The sequence below is a fragment of the Eleutherodactylus coqui genome, chromosome 12 (genome assembly GCF_035609145.1).
Source record: "Eleutherodactylus coqui strain aEleCoq1 chromosome 12, aEleCoq1.hap1, whole genome shotgun sequence".
NCBI classification, from domain to species: domain Eukaryota; kingdom Metazoa; phylum Chordata; class Amphibia; order Anura; family Eleutherodactylidae; genus Eleutherodactylus; species Eleutherodactylus coqui.
The window spans coordinates 97955775-97977142 of NC_089848.1; the positions used below are offsets into that span (position 1 = coordinate 97955775).

A 21368-nucleotide genomic window follows, 5' to 3' on the forward strand; every position below is an offset into this window, starting at 1 on the left:
TGCGGGTGGGTTTTTTAACCCCTGCATCGGGGTTGTCTCGCGCCGAACGGGGGGGGGGTTTAAAAAAAAAAAAACCCGTTTCGGCGCGGGACATCTCCTTTAAGTGTATGTGTATTCCGGGGTCACGTCTCAAGCGCCCCGTATCGTGGGGAAATCAAATGTAAAAGACTCCAAGTTGTGCTGTTAAGGAAGATCCCTTGGCAGCGTATTGTTGGCATATTGTGCTAAACATAGTGGGATCCGTGAATGTGTCTAACGTCAACGCTGTGATAATAGAGGAGCGCACCGGCTGTTCGCTTTGCCTCTTGATTCATCTGTAGAGAAATTAAGCAAAGAGGAGGAATAAAACGACTAGATAGAACATACTTAGCAGCACAAATTCCTGGGGGTTGGGAGGCTTTTGTAAAGGCCTGTAGTCTTAGGAAACAGCATGCATGATACATGTACAACGACAGGCCAGTCTACTAGAGTAGGACCATTGGACCTTCTTTGGCCTTCAAGACTGCAATAGTTAGTCATGGCGTAGATTCCACCAGGTGATGAAATTGTTCTGCAGGAATATCGGCCCCTGCGGACAGGAAGCCCTAGATTAGACAGAGCTGCTGACGTGTTCTGAATAGCAGACAGGAAGGGGTCATCGATTCATGCTGCTTGCGCCAAATTCTGGCCATCCATCATTACAGTGCAACAGATACCTTGGTTCATTTGACCAGCTGACACTTTTCTACCACTCAGTAATGCAGTTTTTGTGCTCTTTTGCCCTCTCTAGTCTTGTCTTTCTATTTCTCTTGATGTTGGAACTGGTTGTCTGCTGCTATAGCCCATCTATGCTGAGGAATGATGAGTTGCATGTAGCACCAGCATTGTATTTGGCTGCTCTTGACTTCAGCGCCTGTTCAGCAGAATGATTCCTGACATCCTCCTCTGACCCCTTTCCTTGACGAGTTATTGACATCCACAGAATATCTTTCGCTGGGTATTTTTTCTCGATCACACCATTCTCTATATACTCTCCACACCGTTATACGAGAAAACACCATGCGGTTGGCAGTGACATCCTGACCCCGGCTAGTCTAGCACCGATGACCCAGCCTCGTTGGAATCACTCAGATCGCTGAATTTTTTGATCTGATGTTGATTTACACTGAAACGGATCCACGGAAAACTTGTCATGTGATATTATGCTGCACGGGGAGAATTTCTGTACAGGGAAGCGCCAATTGTGAAAGGCCCGGGGCTCCATGAAAGGGGCCAGTCAGTGTGTCTTAGGTTATAATGGGAAATGGTCTCCAAGATATGGTCTCTCTATCTGTAGAAAAAGTCCTACTCTCAGCTAGCCCTTTAACCAAGGGGTCACCCTGGTGGTCTTATTCCTTGCGGATCAACAGTCTCATTGTCATCGCAGGGTAGGATGACAAGTATAGGTTGCAACAAAAAAATAAAGTAATTTATTTCTAAATCTCTCTAATGAGAACAGGAGATAGAAGCAGCTCACCTCCTCCCCCTCCCTGCATGATGACTACAGTACATGTCGCAGCATGCACACAACACTCTCCCATAGATATCCATAGGACAAGCCATCAATAGTGGATTGGCAGGGTTCCAGTGCCCAGGATTCCTGCCCTTCAGCTGTTTGCCAGGTCGATGCACTCCATTCTCACTGTAGTGGTGAGGCTTGGTATTACAGGCTCACTTCAATGGGGACTTCATCTACAATACCAAAGCTGGCCACTGCAGTGAGAATGGAGCTGTCTGTTTCCTGCAGAAAATAGCTCAGTGCAAAAAAACAGTGGCCAGAAATCTGCTAATTGGCACGGGCCCGGGAGGCAGGTGCTGACCTAGTATTAATGACCTGTCCTATGGATAACGCCATCACTAGTTTACAGCTGGAATCCCCCTCTAAAGTGACTGCTTGGTGTACAAGTGCTTTTTCATGTCACTACTACATTAATATATTTTTAACAGTGCAGAAATCCAGAGTTTACATCGCAGGAAAATCAAACAAATGCATTTAGTGTTCATAACCTTATTTACAGCCGGCCATTCTGTTCTTAAGGAGAGATTTCTTTTCTAAACACTTAAGGCAAAAAGGCAAATAATTTTTATGTGTCTCTAAGCTTTTTCCATTTTGGCTTTCCCCTAGCCATTAAATATGGCTTAATGTTTTCCATTTTTTTCCTCTTGACGCTGTTAAAATGACAGCAAATGTATTGGTGGCCGTAATTACATCTCCGCTTCCCTTACAATAAATACAGAATTGCATGTTTGTCAACATTTAGCTAAAAATAAAAGCTATAAATGGGAATCAGAGCAGAGCATAAAGATATTATAGGCGTAGCGCAGTGATTCGTGTACCGTAGGAAGCCCGTCGGGGGCGCCAGAGAGGGCAGACAGAGAGAGGGATTCTTATTTTGCAGGGGTGCTGCGAGGCAAGAACTTCCTCCAAGTGTCCCTCAACCTGAAAAGTTGGGAAACTCTGGCATATGTTGCATAAATAAATATGCAACATTGTAGCCTGTAATATCCATGCTGGTGTTGAGGGAACCAAAAGAGTCGAATCCTGTTTCAGGTCAAAATTTGATACAAGTTTGTCACAAGGTGGTTCATTGCAGCCAAACCCACTGAATTTATTATTATTTCTTCCTTTTTTTACTTTGTCTCTCTTCTTCCCTCACTTTCTTCCTTCTCCTTCTTCTTCCGTCTTTCTTCTACTTCCTTGCAGTGCTGGGGTCCTAGGTTATAATCTGGCCATGCCAATGTTGTCCTTGGTCAGACTTGAACCTTGGACCCCAGCACTGCAAGGCAACAGTGGTAACCACAGAGGAGGAGGACTTTAATGACTCTTAGGATGTATTTACATGAGCGTGTTTGTGCACGCGCTAAACACAGGGGATGGAACCTATTGATTTCAATGGGTTCGTTCTCATAAGTGCGTTTGGCGCACACAAAAAAGTAGGACCTCTTCCATCTTTCTGCATTTTGCGCAGCACAGGCCCCCATAGAAGTCTATGGGAGGTGAGGAAATACATAAGGGGAAGCGTGTAACACTGCACACAACGCAGAGAAAAGAACACATCTGGACCTCGGTAGGCTAAATAGCCCTTTAATCTATGGAAAGGGTGTGTCGCACGAGTTTGTGAACTGGTCCTGCGTGCACACAAGTTACAGAACTATGCGCAGACACACGCGCAAATGCACCTCATCCAACCATACTGTCATCTAGACATTAGACAGTGTTATGCACCAGTTTTAGGGAATTGGTGATGATTTAGTTTGAACTGATGTGTAATTCCTACACTGCAATACTGTAAATTGTTCACTTGCTACACTGCAGTACCACAACATGTATTATCCCTACACTGCAATACCATAAGTCATTTAATTCCTACACTGCAATACTGTAAATTGTTCACTTGCTACACAGCAGTACCACAACATGTATAATCCCTACACTGCAATACCATAAGTCATTTAATTCCTACACTGGTGCTTTTGCCGCAATTAATCACGGTCACAGCAGCGGCCCCATTGAAAACAAGGGGAAACCCCTGGATAAAGGAATCCCCTGTTGCAGCTGTCACAGCTGCAGTAGGGGATCGTGATCTTCTCCCATTGCCTTCAATGGGGTCGGTGCTGCTGCTGCCCCATTGAAAGCAATGGGATGGAGGGATTCCCCTTCATCCACAGGCTTTTTAGAAGGTTTGCGAGAGCGATATCAGGCCGCGAATCACAGCCCAATATCGCTCTCACCAGTGCGCAAGAGCCCTTAAGCAGACAAGCATATGCTGCAATATTTTGCGCTCGTGCCTGTGTAAATACTGAGCTCTGATTTAAATGGCTAACAACCCTAAAACAGTGCCGATGCTCGCAGTATGCACTGCAATTAGTGCATATTCGCATGTGCAGATGTGTGTGTTTGCACACCTCCCATAAACCTCTATGAGGCTTTTTGGTGCGCAAACCCGCCCAAGATAGAGCAGATCCCATTTTTTGGCGGGCGCAAATGAAAAGTAAGAATGAACTCATTGCAATCCATGGGGCCTATCCACCGCGTTATGTGCGCTGGATTTTCCCGTGCACAAAAACGCACAAAAACATCTGTTTAAGCCTGAAAATGGTGTTTTTCGCGGACCAAAATGGCATTCGTCCGTGTGAATGAGGCCTTACAGTCAGTACTAAGTACAAATGTAGCAGTCGTTAACATGACGGGTGCGTCGCAATAACTTCCAGCACGCAGTACATTGTAGCTAAGTTATAAATCGTTACATGTCAATGTAACACTTGCTGCATCTGTAAGCAGCGCGGTATCTCGGAAGCATCTTTAGAGTTGACGCCTGCAGTCTTGGCACCCGGGGTTATCAATGAACATCTAATTTGCGGCTCTTTTAATTGTACGATAAGGATTTCGTCCTCTTGGAACCTTTCTGCCGTTCCCAGAAGAACTTGACAAGGGCAAGTGAAAGAAAGGGAGGATGAATGAGCTCTGCGAAGGCTCATTCTATGTGAGAGATGGAGGCTACCAATTGTAACTTCACATTACGGGAAGTATAAATTGTGCGTGCGATATCTGAAATGATCATTAGCCATATTTATTATACAAATAAATTCCAGGCGCTTTAACAGTTGCGCACTTTATGCCTTTTCACATTCGCCGCCAGAAGATTCCCAATTTCAGGGGTTTTCAGCTAGGTATAATTTGAACCACCGATGCTTGTCATAATGTGGAATATAGATCAAGCATGAATAATTCATGCTTCCCAGCAAATATTCAGATGTTCGGCGCCAGGTGATATGTACGGTCGCCGCTGCGACGCTCTTGCAAAGAGTAGTTTTGATCAACAGGATACAATACGGTTTTGTGGGGGGAAAAAAAGGGCTGATGGTAAAGGGGTGGTTAATAGACTTCTATTGCCAAAGCTTCTATTGTCATATTAACACCCTGAGACGGAGTCTTTGGGACTCGGGAAGGAACATAAAGCTATTTTTAAGCCGTGAAATATTATCTGACTCTGGAACGCGGGTCTCGGCTTAGCAATCTTCAAGTTCTAGTAAAACAGATTAAAATTGCTTTTATAGTTTTGAGAGCAATCAGACACTTAACAGAGAGAAAAAATAGTGTTGTATTACAAAGAAGAGCTTCCTGTCTGCTTCGGAGAGACTAAACGTTCACGCAAATAGGGAGGGATTTGGGTTTTTACGAAAGGAAGGGTAAAAAAAAAAGTCATAATGGTATGGGCATTTAAAGGGCATGTGACATCAGAAATCAGATTTTTATATTGAACTTTTTAATGAATTTTTGGTGATTATATATAAAACTATTATTGATATCATGTCTATATTTTTAAAAAAACAACAATAAGATCCTGCAGTTTTCTCACTGACCTCTAAGCCTAATGATAGTTCTGTCACAAAGCATGCCCACAATACTCCGCCATAGAAGTCTATAGGTGGTGTCCTATCCTAGTCCACCTCCTCTCCCTACCTGCACTGATTACAGAGCATGCTCACAGAAATCTCCCACAGAAGTCTATGGATGATGTCATAGCCCATCTCTTCCATTCACGGCATAGGTTACAGAACATGTACACAACATAGAAGTCTATAGGTGATATCCTATCCTAGTCCATCTTGTCTCCGTACTTGCACTGCTCACAGAGCATGCCCACAGAAGTCTCCCATAGAAGTCTGTGGATTATGTTATATCCCACCTCTCACCTTTATGGCACAGGTCACAGAGCATGCCCACAACACTCTCTCATAGAAGTCTATGGATGGTGTCCTAGCTCACTTCCTCTCCTTCCCTGCACAATTTACAGAGCATGCCCACAGAACTCTCCCATAGAAGTCTATAGGTTGTGTGATTTGTGTCCTGTCCTAGTCCACCTTCTCTCCCTACCTGCACTGATTACAGAGCATGCCCACAGAACTCTCCCAAGGAAGTCTGTGGATGATGTCATAGCCCACCTCTTCCCTTCACAGCACAGGTCATAGAACATGACCACAACACTCTCTTATAGAAGTCTATAGGTGGTATTCTATCCTAGTCCACCTCCTCTCCCTACCTGCACTGATCATAGAGTATGCCCACAGAACTCTCCCATAGAAGTCTCTGGATGAGGTCATAGCCCACCTCTTCCTTTCACGGCACAGGTCACAGAGCATGCCCACAAGACTCTCCCATAGAAGTCTATAGATGGTGTCCTAGCTCACTTCCTCTCCTTACCTGCACAGTTTACAGAGCATGCACACAGAACTCTCCCATAGAAGTCTATAGGTTGTGTGATTTGTGTCCTGTCCTAGTCCACCTTCTCTCCCTACCTGCACTGATCACAGAGCATGCCCAGAGAACTCTCCCATTGAAGTCTCTGAATGATGTCTTAGCCCACCTCTTTCCTTCACAGGACAGGTCATAGAACATGCCCACAACACTCTCCCATAGAAGTCTATAGGTGGTATCTTATCCTAGTTCACTTCCTCTCCCTATCTGCCCTGATCACAGATCATACCCACAATACTCTCCCATAGAAGTCTATAGGTGGTGTCCTATCCTAGTTCACCTTCTCTCTCTACCAGCACTGATCACAGAGCAGGCCCACAGAACTCTCCCATAGAAGACTATGGATGATGTCATAGCCCACCTCTTCCCTTCATGGCACAGGTCATAGAACATGCCCACAACACTTTCCCATTGAAGTCTATAGGTGGTATCCTATTCTATTCCAGCTCCTTTGCCTACCTGCACTGATCACAGAGCATGCCCATAGAACTCTCCAATAAAAATCTGTGGATGATGTCATAGCCCACCTCTTCCCTTCATGGCACAGGTCACAGAGCATGTTCACAACACTCTCCCATAGAAGTCTATAGATGGTGCCCTAGCTCACCTCCTCTCCTTACCTGCACAGTTTACAGAGCATGCCCACATAACTAGCCCATAGAAGTCTATGGATGATGTCATAGCTTGCCTTTTCTCCTTACGTGCACAGTTCACAGAGCATGCCCACAAAACTCTCCCATAGAAGTCTATAGGTGGTGTCCTAGCTCACCTCCTCCCCTTACCTGCACAGATCACAGAGCATGCCCACAGAACTCTCCCATAAAAGTCTATGGATGATACCTTAGCTCACCTCCTCCCTTCACTGCCCAGATCACAGAACATGTCCAGTGCATGGATCACTTGGATTTTCACAGACTACAATCACAGTCACCGGTGCAAATATAGGTGTATAGCCACTTTGATTTCTCGCAAGAACCAAAGATTGGACATACGGAAATCCATTTTCCATCAGACAACAGTTCAGAGAACCTCATACACATTAACGGCTTCTTCAGACGACCGTATTTGCAGGACTTTTTGCACATATATATTTTTAAACAGGGATTAGAACCCATTGATTTCGTATGAACGTTTTTTGTGTGCGCATTCCCCACACATCAAAAAAGTAGGACATGCTCTATTTTCCTGTGTATTTGCACACTAAGAGCCCCATAGAAGTCCATGGCAGGTGTACAAGTACACAGTCAATACCTGCACAATTGCATAGTACGCTGTGCAAAGCTGCAGGAAAAAGATTCCATCTGGACCTAATTAGGCTAAATAGCATTTTAAATCAAGGTAGATCTATTTTGCCTGTGCATGTGAACATGAATGTGTGCACAAAAAATACAATATTACTTGCCCATACGCACGCAAAAACGACCCATTGATGCACAAATACATCACGCTGAGGTGAGCATGATACGTATTTGCGCATACAGTCGTCTGAGACCGCCGTAAAGTTTGTCACTGCAACTTTTCTGCATGGCCAACTTCAGTTTTTCTCGCTTAGTGGATGACTCTAGAAAAAACCCATTCAGATAAGTAAAACACATTCAGTTTGATGGATGACTCACCTGGAACTCAACACTGAAGTCACAGAAAACCCACTAAAAATACCTGCCTCACGTGTGCAAAGCAAAAAGAAAAGCATTTTTTTGTCAAGCCTGCATATGAAAATTTCATTCCTCGTGAAGGAAACACGTGTCTGTAAGGCAGCTGGATATCATTGCCTTCCATGAGACGCTCATTGCTTACATTTCTCCGAACATCCTTGGTTAGAAAGCTTCTCTCCATGGCTCTGGATCCCGCTTGCTAGTTTAATCTGTCCCACTGTTAATCTATCCCAGACAATAAAAACTCATCAATACGAAGTCTTTGAGGTTCCTTAGAAAAAAAAAAAAGTTCCTCAGCCGAGGAGTGAGTCCATAATACTTGAAGATCATATGCAGAATGGGAGAAGAAGGAGAGCGGTACCTCCCTCACTGCGTCTGTGTACATGTTGCCAAGTGGCACCTCAGACGCCAGTCTAGATAGAACAATCGGAGGACGACTCGCTTCCAGGCTACTTTAGGCAACTTGTTCTTTGAGTTATGTTGGATGCGGAGAAAATACATTATATTTTTTAAGAAGTCACATTCTTCCAAGGATTTCATCGAACAGCTCCTCAACCCTAAGATGAGATAAGGCTGTGAAAAAAAAATCAATTAGCCTTAGGAAATAATCAATTATGGTTAAAAGTTGTATAATTAATGAAAAAAAGATTAACGACGTGTTTTACGGTTTATGTACGAAATGCGTCACCTCTGCGTTTCGGCGTAGAGGGTGTTAATGAGTCTAATTAAAAGCCTTTCCAGTTTAATGAAGTAGAACTTTATTAACACTTTTATAACAAACTGCAAACAATTAACCAGCATAAGACCTAATTGACTCAGACAAATCTAAAGTTTTATCATTCTCCCCACGTTGTATGATATTGCTTACAGTCCGGACAGCTGTGTGCGTATTATATCATCGGCGCTAATTACGGAACAGTGATTTGTAGGCATGCATTGGCTAAAGACCCAATAAACACTCACTACTGAATGTCCTGTTCATAAGCTCATTAAAGGCACCGTACCAAAAACAACTTTTATCACCTATCCACAGGATAGGTTGGAGTCTCACAGCTGAGACCCATGTCGATCTCGAGAACGGGGTACCGTGTCCCTCTATTTTCCTCATTGTCGGCTCACTGCACACCCCAAAGTGATGTAGAGTGTCAGAACCGGCAACTCTCGGGGCCGCCGGGCCCGCACCACCGGTCCGGCCACCCGGGGTACAGGAGCACGGCGCAGAGGTACCCCGGTTCTTGTGATCTCCCCGGGCCGCTGTAAGACTGGTCGCCGCCGGGTTGCTAGGGAGGCAGCTGGTGCTTCTAGTCGCTTGACTACCAGGCTGGCTTCCCTGGTAACTGTCTGTGCAGTGAGACTGGGGGCGTGCCCCCAGCACCGCCCTGATTAGCCCTGCTGCTGTCAGGCTCCCCGCCCCAATCAGCTTCTGGGGCGGGAGCGCTGACAGCATTTAAATAGGTGTGTTTTCCTCTCAGGCCTTGCCAGTGTTAGTTTGGTTCTCCAGCTGCACCCGCGTTTATCCTGACTGCTCTTGTGACCTCGGCTTTTCTGACACCTGCTTTTGGACTTGACTACGTTTTTGCCTGACCCCTCCGTACTGCGTACCCTCTTGTTGCCTACCCGGATTGTCTGACCATTCTACCGTTGCTTGTCTCAGTGTCTGTTTGTCTCCCGTGTCCCGCTTCCCTAGTGAGGGTAGGGACCGTCGCCCAGTTGTCGCCCTGGGGGGTAGCCCAGGGGGGCAAGTAGGCAGGGACAGGGGTTGCGGGATATCTCAGGGACCCCCATATCCCGGACACTGTCCTGACAGTAACACTGGCCGAACTAAGGTCAGACCCTTGCATCCGCCCGGCAACTTTGAGCCCCTCGATGGAGGCCGTGGCGGCTGTAGCGAACCAGGTCCAGGTCCTTACGACCCTTGCCCAGGACCTAACAGCCCGCTTGCAGCCACGGGAACAAGTGGCAGCTGCAGGCCCCATGCAGCCCTCGTCCGCTCCAGGAACGATGTCAGAACCTCGAGCCACGCTTCCGGATTGCTTCTCCGGAGAGAGAGATCAGTTTTTTGCATTTAGAGAGAGCTGCAAGCTCTACTTTGATCTCCGCCCCCACTCCTCTGGTACTGAATACCAGAAAGTGGGAATCGTAATTACCCGCCTGAGGGGAGAGCCCCAGAATTGGGCTTTCTCGCTACCAGCTGGCTCTCCAGCCCGACTATCCCTTGACGCCTTTTTTTTCGCCCTGGGTCAAATTTATGACGAACCCGACCGGGCGGGCTACGCAGTCTCCAAACTTCTGGCCCTGCGCCAGGGTTGTAAGATGGCGGAGGACTACTGTTCCCAATTCCGTCAACATTGTACGGAATCCCGGTGGAACGATGCCGCCCTAAAAGACTTATTTTTGACCGGTCTGTCTGAGGGTCTCAAGGACCTACTTGTGGCCCACCCAGAGCCTAAAACCCTGGAGCAAGCCATGTCGCTGGCTATTCGAGCCGACCGACGTTTGAGGGCCAGACACGCCGCTCGGACCACCCCACTCCCCACGTCTACTTCTTCGACTGACCCGACCTTTTACCCTCCCACCACCGAGGCCATGGAGCTGGGAGCCGTGAACCCCGAGCAACGACGGGAACACCGCCTGAAGAAGAACCTCTGCTTCTACTGTGGGGAGCCGGGTCACCGCATTGCTACCTGCGCTAAGAAGCCACGGCAGGAAGAACTCCCGCTCCTAGGCAATTATCGGGGGGACTGTCTAGGAGCCAAGGTACTCCCTGTGTTGTCCAAAATGTTAGTGCCTTGCACCCTAGAATTTCATGCTTTCCACCGTACTGGGCAAGCCTTTGTTGATTCGGGGGCTGCGGCTAATTTCGTTAACTTTAATTTCGTTGCTCAACTGTCCGGGGTTTTGTTACGTTTAGAAACTCCGATTCTGGTTTCAGGAGTGGACTCCACTCCTTTGCAAGCAGGGGTGGTTAATCTGGTGACCCCTGAAGTAAGGTTTACTATAGGAGCCTTACACGTGGAAACCTGCACCTTTCTAGTGATGAGAGATTTGTCTGTGGACGTCGTCCTAGGCCTCCCCTGGCTCCGGGAGCACAACCCGGTAGTAAATTGGGACACGTTGGAACTGGTAAAGTGGGGTCCCCGCTGTGCCAACCACCTTTGTGCGGTGAAGGTGGGAATCTCCACCTGCGAGGGGAGCCCCCTACCAGAATACCTCTCCGAGTTTTCTGACGTGTTCTCCAAACAATTATCTGAAGCTCTGCCCCCTCATAGGGAATGGGACTGTAAAATAGACTTGATTCCTGGGGCCAAACTTCCTAAGGGCCGCATTTATAACGTTACGGTTCCAGAGAGAGAATCCATGAGGGACTACATCCAGGACAGCCTGGCCAAGGGGCACATCCGGCCCTCAGAATCCCCGGTGGGTGCCGGGTTTTTCTTCGTTGAGAAGAAGGATGGGGGTCTCCGGCCCTGTATTGACTATAGAGAGCTAAATAAAATCACAGTCCGAAACCAGTATGCTCTTCCACTCATTCCTGACCTCCTCAACCAGGTCGCTGGGGCCCGATGGTTTTCTAAACTTGATCTCAGGGGAGCATACAACCTCATCCGCATTCGGGAGGGGGATGAGTGGAAAACCGCCTTCAATACGCCCCTCGGGCATTTTGAATACCTAGTTATGCCTTTTGGATTGTGTAACGCCCCCGCCATTTTTCAGGGGTACATGAACTCAGTGTTTCAGGATATCATGGGGGTGTTCGTGGTTGTATATCTAGACGACATTTTGATTTTTTCCTCCGACTTGCCGAGTCACCATACTCACGTTCAGACTGTGCTAGCTCGACTCAGACATAACAAGCTGTTTGCTAAACTCGAGAAATGTGTTTTCGGGGTACAAAAGATATCATTTTTGGGGTATATCATCACGCCATGCGACTTCCAGATGGATCCTGAAAAGGTGAAGGCCATCACGGAGTGGGCCCAGCCAGGGTCGTTGAAAGCCCTTCAACGCTTCCTCGGCTTCGCCAACTACTATCGCAAATTCATTAAAGACTTCTCCGTGGTGGCTAAACCTCTAACGGACCTCACCAGAAAGGGGGCAGATGTGAGGAACTGGTCTTCTGAGGCTCTGAGGGCCTTCAATACCCTAAAGGCGGCGTTCTCGTCTGCACCTGTCCTAGTACAACCGGATCTGTCCAGTCCTTTTGTGGTGGAGGTAGATGCCTCTGAGTTTGGTGTGGGAGCGGTACTGTCCCAAGGTCCCTCCACTCTCACCAACCTTAGACCGTGTGCCTATTTTTCTAGGAAGTTTTCGTCCACCGAACGGAACTATGATATAGGCAACCGGGAATTGCTGGCGATTAAGTGGGCTTTCGAAGAGTGGAGGCATTTTTTGGAAGGAGCCCATCACCAGATTACGGTACTCACTGACCATAAAAACCTCACTTATCTAGATTCCGCTAAGAGGTTAAATGCTCGGCAAGCCCGCTGGGCCTTGTTTTTCTCTCGGTTCAATTTTGTTGTTACCTATAGACCCGGTTCTAAGAATGTCAAGGCTGATGCCCTGTCTAGGAGTTTTGGTTCTCCGGAACCTTCCGAGCCGGAGCCTGAGAGCATTCTCTCCCCTGGGGTGGTCCTCGCTGCTGTCTCCTCCGACCTTTCACCTCTCATTCACGCCGCTCAACAATCTGCTCCTGAAGCCCTTCCGGAAGGCAAATTATTTGTCCCGTTGTCACTGAGATTGAAAGTGTTAGAGGAGACACATGCTTCAGTCCTAGCTGGACACCCCGGTATCAGGGGTACTCTGGAGTTAGCGGCCAGACTCTATTGGTGGCCGCACATGGCCAAGGATGTACGGGTATTTGTGTCCGCGTGCCCGGTTTGCGCAAGGGGGAAGAACCTCAGGAGACGTCCTGAGGGGCCTCTTCTGCCCTTGCCCATTCCGTCCAGGCCATGGTCCCATTTGTCCATGGATTTTATTACTGATCTGCCATCCTCGCTGGGGAATACGGTCATTTGGGTAATAGTTGACCGTTTCTCCAAAATGTCTCATTTTGTTCCACTTGGCAAGTTGCCTAACGCCAAACTTTTGTCTGAGATGTTCATCAAGGAGATTGTTCGGTTACATGGGATCCCCGAGGATATTGTGTCTGATAGAGGGGTTCAGTTCGTCGCTCGCTTCTGGCGAGCCTTCTGTAAAAATCTAAACGTTAATTTGTCCTTTTCCTCCGCTTTCCATCCCGAGAGTAACGGACAAACGGAACGGATGAACCAAGAACTTATCCAGTATCTGCGACTGTTTGTCTCTGATAACCAGCATCAGTGGGCCTACTACTTACCTCTCGCCGAATTTGCTATTAACAACCATGGTAACTCGTCGACCCAACTGTCACCTTTTTTTTGTAACTATGGGTTCCATCCCCGGTTCTCGCTTTCTACTCCTTTGGTCTCGAACAATCCGGCCGCCGACATATCCGCCGAAGAACTGTGCACAGTTTGGGCCCAGGTTCGTAAGAACCTTCAGGGTTCCCAAGAGAAACTGCGTAAATACGCAAATAAAAGACGTACTATCTCTGCACCTTTTGTGGTCGGGGAGCAGGTTTTATTATCATCTAAGAATCTGAGACTTAAGGTTCCCTCCCTGAAACTTGCTCCTCGGTTCATTGGCCCATTTACGGTTTCTCAGGTTATCAACCCGGTGTCATATAAGTTGGCACTTCCTGACCCCTGGAAGGTCCACAAGGTTTTTCACAAGAACTTGCTTAAGAAGTATGTGACTCCAGTTCTCCCCACCCAGAACCCGCCTCCTCCCTCTCTGGTACAGGGGGAACTGGAGTATGAAGTAGAAAGGCTTGTGGATGCCCGACGGGTTAGAGGTGGGCTGCAGTACCTGGTCCACTGGAGAGGATTTGGCCCTGAGGATAGGACGTGGGTCCCTGCCAGGGACGTGCATGCGCCACGCCTAGTCCAGGCATTCCACAGGGCTTTCCCGCTTAAGCCCGCACCTGGCCATGGGGGTCCGGTGTCCCCCCGTAGAAGGGGGGGTACTGTCAGAACCGGCAACTCTCGGGGCCGCCGGGCCCGCACCACCGGTCCGGCCACCCGGGGTACAGGAGCACGGCGCAGAGGTACCCCGGTTCTTGTGATCTCCCCGGGCCGCTGTAAGACTGGTCGCCGCCGGGTTGCTAGGGAGGCAGCTGGTGCTTCTAGTCGCTTGACTACCAGGCTGGCTTCCCTGGTAACTGTCTGTGCAGTGAGACTGGGGGCGTGCCCCCAGCACCGCCCTGATTAGCCCTGCTGCTGTCAGGCTCCCCGCCCCAATCAGCTTCTGGGGCGGGAGCGCTGACAGCATTTAAATAGGTGTGTTTTCCTCTCAGGCCTTGCCAGTGTTAGTTTGGTTCTCCAGCTGCACCCGCGTTTATCCTGACTGCTCTTGTGACCTCGGCTTTTCTGACACCTGCTTTTGGACTTGACTACGTTTTTGCCTGACCCCTCCGTACTGCGTACCCTCTTGTTGCCTACCCGGATTGTCTGACCATTCTACCGTTGCTTGTCTCAGTGTCTGTTTGTCTCCCGTGTCCCGCTTCCCTAGTGAGGGTAGGGACCGTCGCCCAGTTGTCGCCCTGGGGGGTAGCCCAGGGGGGCAAGTAGGCAGGGACAGGGGTTGCGGGATATCTCAGGGACCCCCATATCCCGGACACTGTCCTGACATAGAGATTCATTGGAGGAGCAGTCACATATATGCTGTGCCGCTCCATTCATTTCAATGGGGTTGATGGAAATAGCGCTCGGCTGCCTTCAGCAGTCCAATTGGAATGGCTCCGCAGATGCGTGGTCAAAGCTCCATTCAATCTCCTCCTCACTCCAGGGCTGATACACCAAGGATGCTACAGTGGGAAAGCCCTTGTTCTCAAGATCGGTGGGGGTCTTAGTGGTGACATCTCAACCAATCACACTTTTTATCACCTATCCTGTGATGAAAGTTCTTTTTGGTAAACCCTGTTAAGACTTGAAGAGAGACCATTAAAGGATGGTAAGGTTAAAGTAAAGTCCTCAGGTGCCAGCAGAGGGTGACATCACATCATGATGTTTTCTTGGCAAACTTTTTTGCGGGGTGGTTTGCCATTGCCTTCCCCAGTCATCTTTTACCCCCTAGTAAGCTGGGTACTCATTTTATCAACCTTGGAAGGATGGAAGGCTGAGTCAACCTTGAGCCGGCTACCTGAATCAAGGGGATGGTTCCCAATCATTACCTGCCCCTTTGCTTCCTGCAGCCAAAGCTTAAATTCCATCATATGCCTGCCCCATCAAGCTGCAATATACTGTCTTCCGGTGTTAGTTTTTAGGCTGAGAATGAAGAAAAATATTCAACACCCTTGGTCTACAGAGCTACTGTGGATTATCAGATATATACTATGCATGGTTTACACAAGGGCATGCATGCCATGAATACATCTATGGTGCCTGTTTAGAAGTAGAACTTACTTTCATATTGGCCCTATCAACATTTCCCACCTGTGCCAAGGTGGTCTACCCTGCTCATATGTCCTATTAGGGCATATGGACATCATAGAGTTGGGTGCCCTGTTCAAGGCCCCCATGTATGACCTATAACAACGAGCTGGTCAGTAAGAGCGGCTCCCTGTCTGGTAGACATTCTGCCATCCTGGTATTACAGGTCGGCCATTGATGTGATCCATTACTACTACATTTCTACTGCAATGGTCATTATAGGGGAAATGTGTAGTAGGCCATAGCTTCCCCAAGCTCTAGTGCTGTCATTGAAGTGAATGGAGCAGCGGTGCTCCATTCCATTCACTCGATGATTGATCGGACTCTCACTCTCAGGATCGGTGGGGGTCCCAGCAGTTGGTAGAACCCCTTTAACATTTGCAACTTTTTAAAAGTTACAAAACGTGTTGCCATGTCACTCCAGCAGCTGTGTGGCGTACAAAGTGACACTACATCTCTAGAAGTAAAGTTTGCAACAATTTTATCAACATTCTGCAACATTTGATACATTTGTCCCCTATTAAACTAAAGAAGGTAAAAAAAACTCTGAAAACTGGCACAAAAATTTCCCCTTCTAATTCAATGAAGTTTCTAATGATGAAAGTTTTCGAGGTTCTCTATCGGTTGCTTACCAACGCAGCGTCCCCTGACTCCACACACCCAGAGGCACGAGCGGGAAATCGGCTGTATTGTTTGAGTAGGTGATAGAAATCCCAATCGGCCTCCTACAGTATGTTCAATTTTTTTCCAATTTAAGTTGAGATTTGGCCCATTTTGAGGCGCCCTGCGTAGACCCCTCCATGAGATATATCCCGGTATTACTGGGAATATCACATCTGAATATTCTGTGGCGCCTGCAGGTTCACACTTGATCATTTCACGATGCAGATGAAAATTTGTCTTGGTAACTTGGTTTCTTTCTGCACTTCGGGGGATTTGTATCCTTGTTTGTAATATATGCGTTTTGCACATATATTGGTTCCAGTGGAAGTAAAACAACTTGTAGTTGTAGAATATAAAGTATTGCAAAATATGATTAGTATTCTCGTTTCAACGGCGATATAAGAGCATAAATCAGCCAACGCATTGGAGCTTTATACAGATGTAACCTTTACACTATGAGCTGCCGGGGTTGGGCGCCGTCGCTCGTTACTTGATAATCATTTGCATAGTCAGAGATCAACTGACCATACGAATACCTTTAGGGCGACCTTACACGGACGGACATACTTGCAATCATATTTGCATGCACAATACACAGATAATACAACCCATTCATATCAATTGGTTCATTCTAGAGATCAGCGAGTATACTCGCTAAAGGCAATTGCTCGAGCGAGCATTGCCTTTAGCGAGTACCTGCCCGCTCAAGACAGAAGGTTCGGGTGCCGGCACGGGGGAGCGGTGAGTAGCGGCAGTCAGCAGGAAGGAGAGGGGGAGAGAGATCTCCCTTCCGTTCCTCCCCGCTCTCCCCTGCAGCTCCCTGCCCGCCGCCGGCACCCGAACCTTCGGTCTCAAGCGGGCAGGTACTTGCTAAGGGCAATGCTCACTCGAGCAATTGCCTTTAGCGAGTATACTCGCTCATCTCTAGTTCATTCTCATTTCCCTTTTTTTGTACGCTTATTTTTCGTGCAAGCCAATGACAGAACCTGCTGTATTTTGTGCGCATTTGGGCACCAAAGGGCCCCATAGAAATCTATGAGAGTACAAAAATGCGCAAATGTGCAAAAATAGGGAAAAGAACATGTCTGGACTTCATAAGGCTAAATACACTTTTAAATCATGATGGGGTGAGTGTGCAAAAAGTGCAGAAAAATATGCTGATACGCATGCAAAAAAGCCTTGTATATAGTGCAGAGGCATACACAAAAACCTGTGTGAAGCCACCTTTAGGGCCGCCTCATACGGATGTATTTGTGCTGCTGCAAAATTTGCTTGCGCAATATGCAGAGAATAGAGTCCATTGATATCAATGGGTTAATTCTCAGTTCCCTTTTTTGCACACTCCTTTTGCACAAAACATTCAGGCAGAAGACGTTCTCCAGGATCCTGCACACCCGGGTACGGCCATCTGATGGAAAGATGGCGTAGTGGGATTCGTCACTCTGTAGAACGTTCTTCCATTGCTCAACCATCCAATGGCGATGCTCCTTGCAGCAATGTAGATGGGCGATACTTTGGGCTTTCTGATGGTCTGCTTGTGGGCAGCGGCAGGGGCGTAACTATAGAGGATGCAGGGGATGCAGTTGCACCCGGGCCCAGGAGCCTTAGGGGGCCCATAAGGCCTCCCTTCTCTATATAGGGAGCCCAGTACTATGAATAAAGCATTATAGTTGGGGGCCCTGTTACAGGTTTTGCATTGGGGCCCAGGAGCTTCAAGTTATGCCTCTGGGCAGCGGCATAACCTGTATATCCAATACTGTGTGGTTCCCGTCAAAAATATGGCCAGCACCTCTAAGGTTTCACATCGTATGTAGCCTGGTGTAGGACACGTGACATGCTACATGATAAGACACGATGCATTCTACTGATAGGGGGTCCAAATAGTTTTGGTAGGAGAGTGTATTCTCGGGCGGCCAGTATTCCGCCATGCGGCCAGATTAGACTGCTCATTGGCCGTATTTCTGTTACTTTGTACAGTAGGTGACAATATATTTCTGTGTATGCAGCCTTTGATTTGGATCATACAAATGTGAGTAAAGCTTCTTACTTTGTTTAGCTATGATGTGAAGCATGGTTTTTGCTAATCTCATTTTATGGCTATCCAAAATCCCTTAATCCTCCTTTCATGATCCTCAGAAAGTGAAGGATGAAACAAGTTTGTCTTGGGTCGCTTGGCCAAGACAGCTGAGCGCTGCTGGATGGAAACAGCTGAGCGCAGCTACGCCATTTCTGTAACTCTCGTAGAAGTGAATAGGAGTTACAGAAACAGCGTAGCGAAGCCCAGTCGAATGTTACATCCTCCCAATCACCCCTGGCTACACCATACAGCCTGGCCAGGGGTAGTGGAGGCCAGAAAAGGAGATAGGTGCCAGTCCTAGAAGTTGGATTGGAGGTTGATGTCCTATTGATATGCCATGAAAGTCTGAGATGGGAATACCACTTTAAGTTCAACTAAAAGGGTGGTTTAGTTTAGAAAACCTATTCTTATAAAGCCTAGGAGAAAATTCCTAGTTAGAAGAAGGGGATCCTTAATTTAGGACCATCTTCTCTTAGGGCGAGCACCCACTGGCGTTTGCGTTTTCCGCGTTTTCCGCAGCATTTTCGCCGCGTTTTCGCGGCTTTTCCATTAATTTCAATGGAGAAAAATAAGGACACATATGCAACTGACAGTTCCTATGTTAAAAACGCAAACGAAACGCAAAAAAAACGCCAGTGGACAGGAACACATGTTATCTCTATGCCTGTGCAGGAAAAACGCAAAACGCAGGTAAAAAAACGCCAGTGGGTGCTCGCCCTTAGCCAGAGCTGAGAATTGATACAACGAGCATCTATCGCCTGGAGGAACCATCTTGTCCATCCAGCCCATTGATTTGAATGAGAACTACCATATAAAATACTTCCTTTCCCCCGTGGGGGCACTGCATTGAAATGTAAGACTTGTTGTAAGGTTTCTCCAGAGATTATGGCTGATTTGTCTCATTACCTTCCCTATACTTGGTATCCTACTTTCCCTGAATCCATTTGGAGGCTTGGGCCCAATAGACATTTCTATTAGAGTAAGGAACCAATCAGATAGCAATGGCCGCCTGGATGTAGTGGATGGGCCCCAACATTTACATCAAAATATGGGCTAAGAACACTTGGATTTCTTTTTTTCATTTAGTACCGATAACAGTTGAGCGTTTTGACTAAGCCCTTATTCAGATATACTGGTGTGTGTAAGACTGATGAAGTGTGCATTTCTGTGGATGAGGACGTTATATTGTCTTGTCAAGTTGTTAAAGATCTGTGGTAGCCGGGTTGCCGGGATGGTGGAAAGAGATTGGTTAAGCTACACTGTTTCCGGAACTCCCGTAGAAGTCAATGGGAGTTCCACAAACTGCATAGCACAATACGTTAGACTCTTTTCGTAACTCACTAGTTAAAAGGGTTTTTTGGGACATAATAAAAAGGTTTAAAGGGCTTAAAATGAAGAAAATTTGAATACTCACCTACCCTGGCCACTCCCAACCCAGAGCTGCAGCCCCGCTGCCCGCCACACGGAGCCTGGAAGAGGTGGCAGGCCGCATTCATTGTGCATGTGATCACTCAGCCACTCACAGACTTCAGCGGTGATTCTGCCATGGTAAAGCCTATGAGTGGCTGAGTGGTCACATGCCCTTCTTCTGGGTTCCGTGTGGTGGGCACCGAGGCTGCAGCGTTGGACGGGGAGCTGAGCAAATAGGTGAGTAGTCACCAGTCTTTTTACTATGGAGGAATAAATGGTGTTTAATTGATTGAAAAACATCAGATGCTGCCTGGCTCCATTCTATATTTCGGTCTATCTGTTGGGTCTTGATCCGGGCCTCGCTGGGCTATTGCACCATTCACTTCTTATTGAAGTCCAACCCAGGTTGGTGAATCTTTTATTGAGTGCTGCGTTGCTACACGTTTTGTTCTTGAAAAACCCCTCTAACTTGGGGGCTGCAGGGTAGGTGAGAATTCAATTTTATTTCATTTAAAGCCCATTTAAGTTTTTTTTAGTCCTTTGAAAAATCCTTTAAGGCAATTGACATTGACTTCTGTGGGAGTTACAAAAGCAGTGTCATGCAGGGGGCTTGCTTATTTCCATCCCTCATAGGCCGCCCCTTTAAATCTGAGATATAATATTGGATCTGTAACTTTTATATGTGCATCACTAATAATGATCTTGTCTTTCATTGGTTGCAGGAGTTGGTGGGAAGTAATCCGCCGCAGAGGAACTGGAAGGGAATAGCAATCGCACTACTGGTCATACTTGTAATCTGCTCCATGATCGTCACATCCGTCATACTGCTGACTCCAGGTTTGTGTTGCTTTCTTCTTGATGAAGGCAAATTCTCATTGAGGGCTTATTTACACGGGCGAGAAAATTGTTATCAAGGGGTTAATTTATACGCGCACTTTTCCTCTTACAGTGATGCTGTGAGACGGAAAAACTGCAGCAAGTACTATTTTTCGGCGATAGCGAGGGTGCGTATACACGGATGATTTTCCCCCACAATTTCTGAGCGATGCGAGATACACAGAAATCATATGGAAAAAGAACCCATTGCTTTAATGGCGGATCTATATTCTTGCTATATTCTGCAAGAAGAGGCAATGTGAGAGAATTAGAGCATGTCCTATTTTTGGGTGATCTCGCCCATTCTTCACAATGGAACCTTAAAAAAAAAGATTGCATTACGCTTGCCTGTACATATGAGCTTCATGCGAGCACAATGCGGTTTTCCTTTTCTCACATAGAGAATAATGAGCAATTCTTAGGCATGTTTTACACGTTCGAATCGCAACTGCAATGAGAGGGCAATGCATTTCCTCCCAAAACGCATCACACTGTACTAAAATCGTGTGCAATCGCAATGTTGCACTTGCATGAAAATTGCCCATGTAAATGCAGCCTAATAATGTCATTTGGGCCACCTTGCAGGGTTTTTTTCATGAAAAACAAATGTAAAATGGATAGAAACAATATGTGAAAATTGTAAAAATGCATGAAAATCACAAGGAAATCACAAAAAAATTGGACCATTTTTTACAGATCACAATCAACCGTGTGAATAAAGCCTAATATTATTACTATGACAAGACTATTGTAACGATCTCGATCAGGGTTGGAGTCCCTTTGTGCTAACCAGTGTGGATCGGTTACATAGTCAGGAAAGCCAGAGGTCGGTATACAGGTAGATATTATTTGCAGTACAATGGAGCAGGTGGGTAGTGTAGTCAGGGAAGCCAGAGGTAGGT

At 47.1% G+C, this 21368-nt stretch overlaps 1 protein-coding gene across 1 annotated transcript in view; it reads left to right on the forward strand.

Moving 5' to 3' along the window:
• DPP6 (dipeptidyl peptidase like 6) overlaps positions 1-21368 on the forward strand; it is a 676815-nt gene that overhangs the window by 116956 nt on the left and 538491 nt on the right. Inside the window, exon 2 of the mRNA XM_066584876.1 lies at positions 20313-20427. Within this exon, the coding sequence (XP_066440973.1) occupies positions 20313-20427 (115 nt within the window). The remainder of the gene's footprint in view (positions 1-20312; positions 20428-21368) is intronic.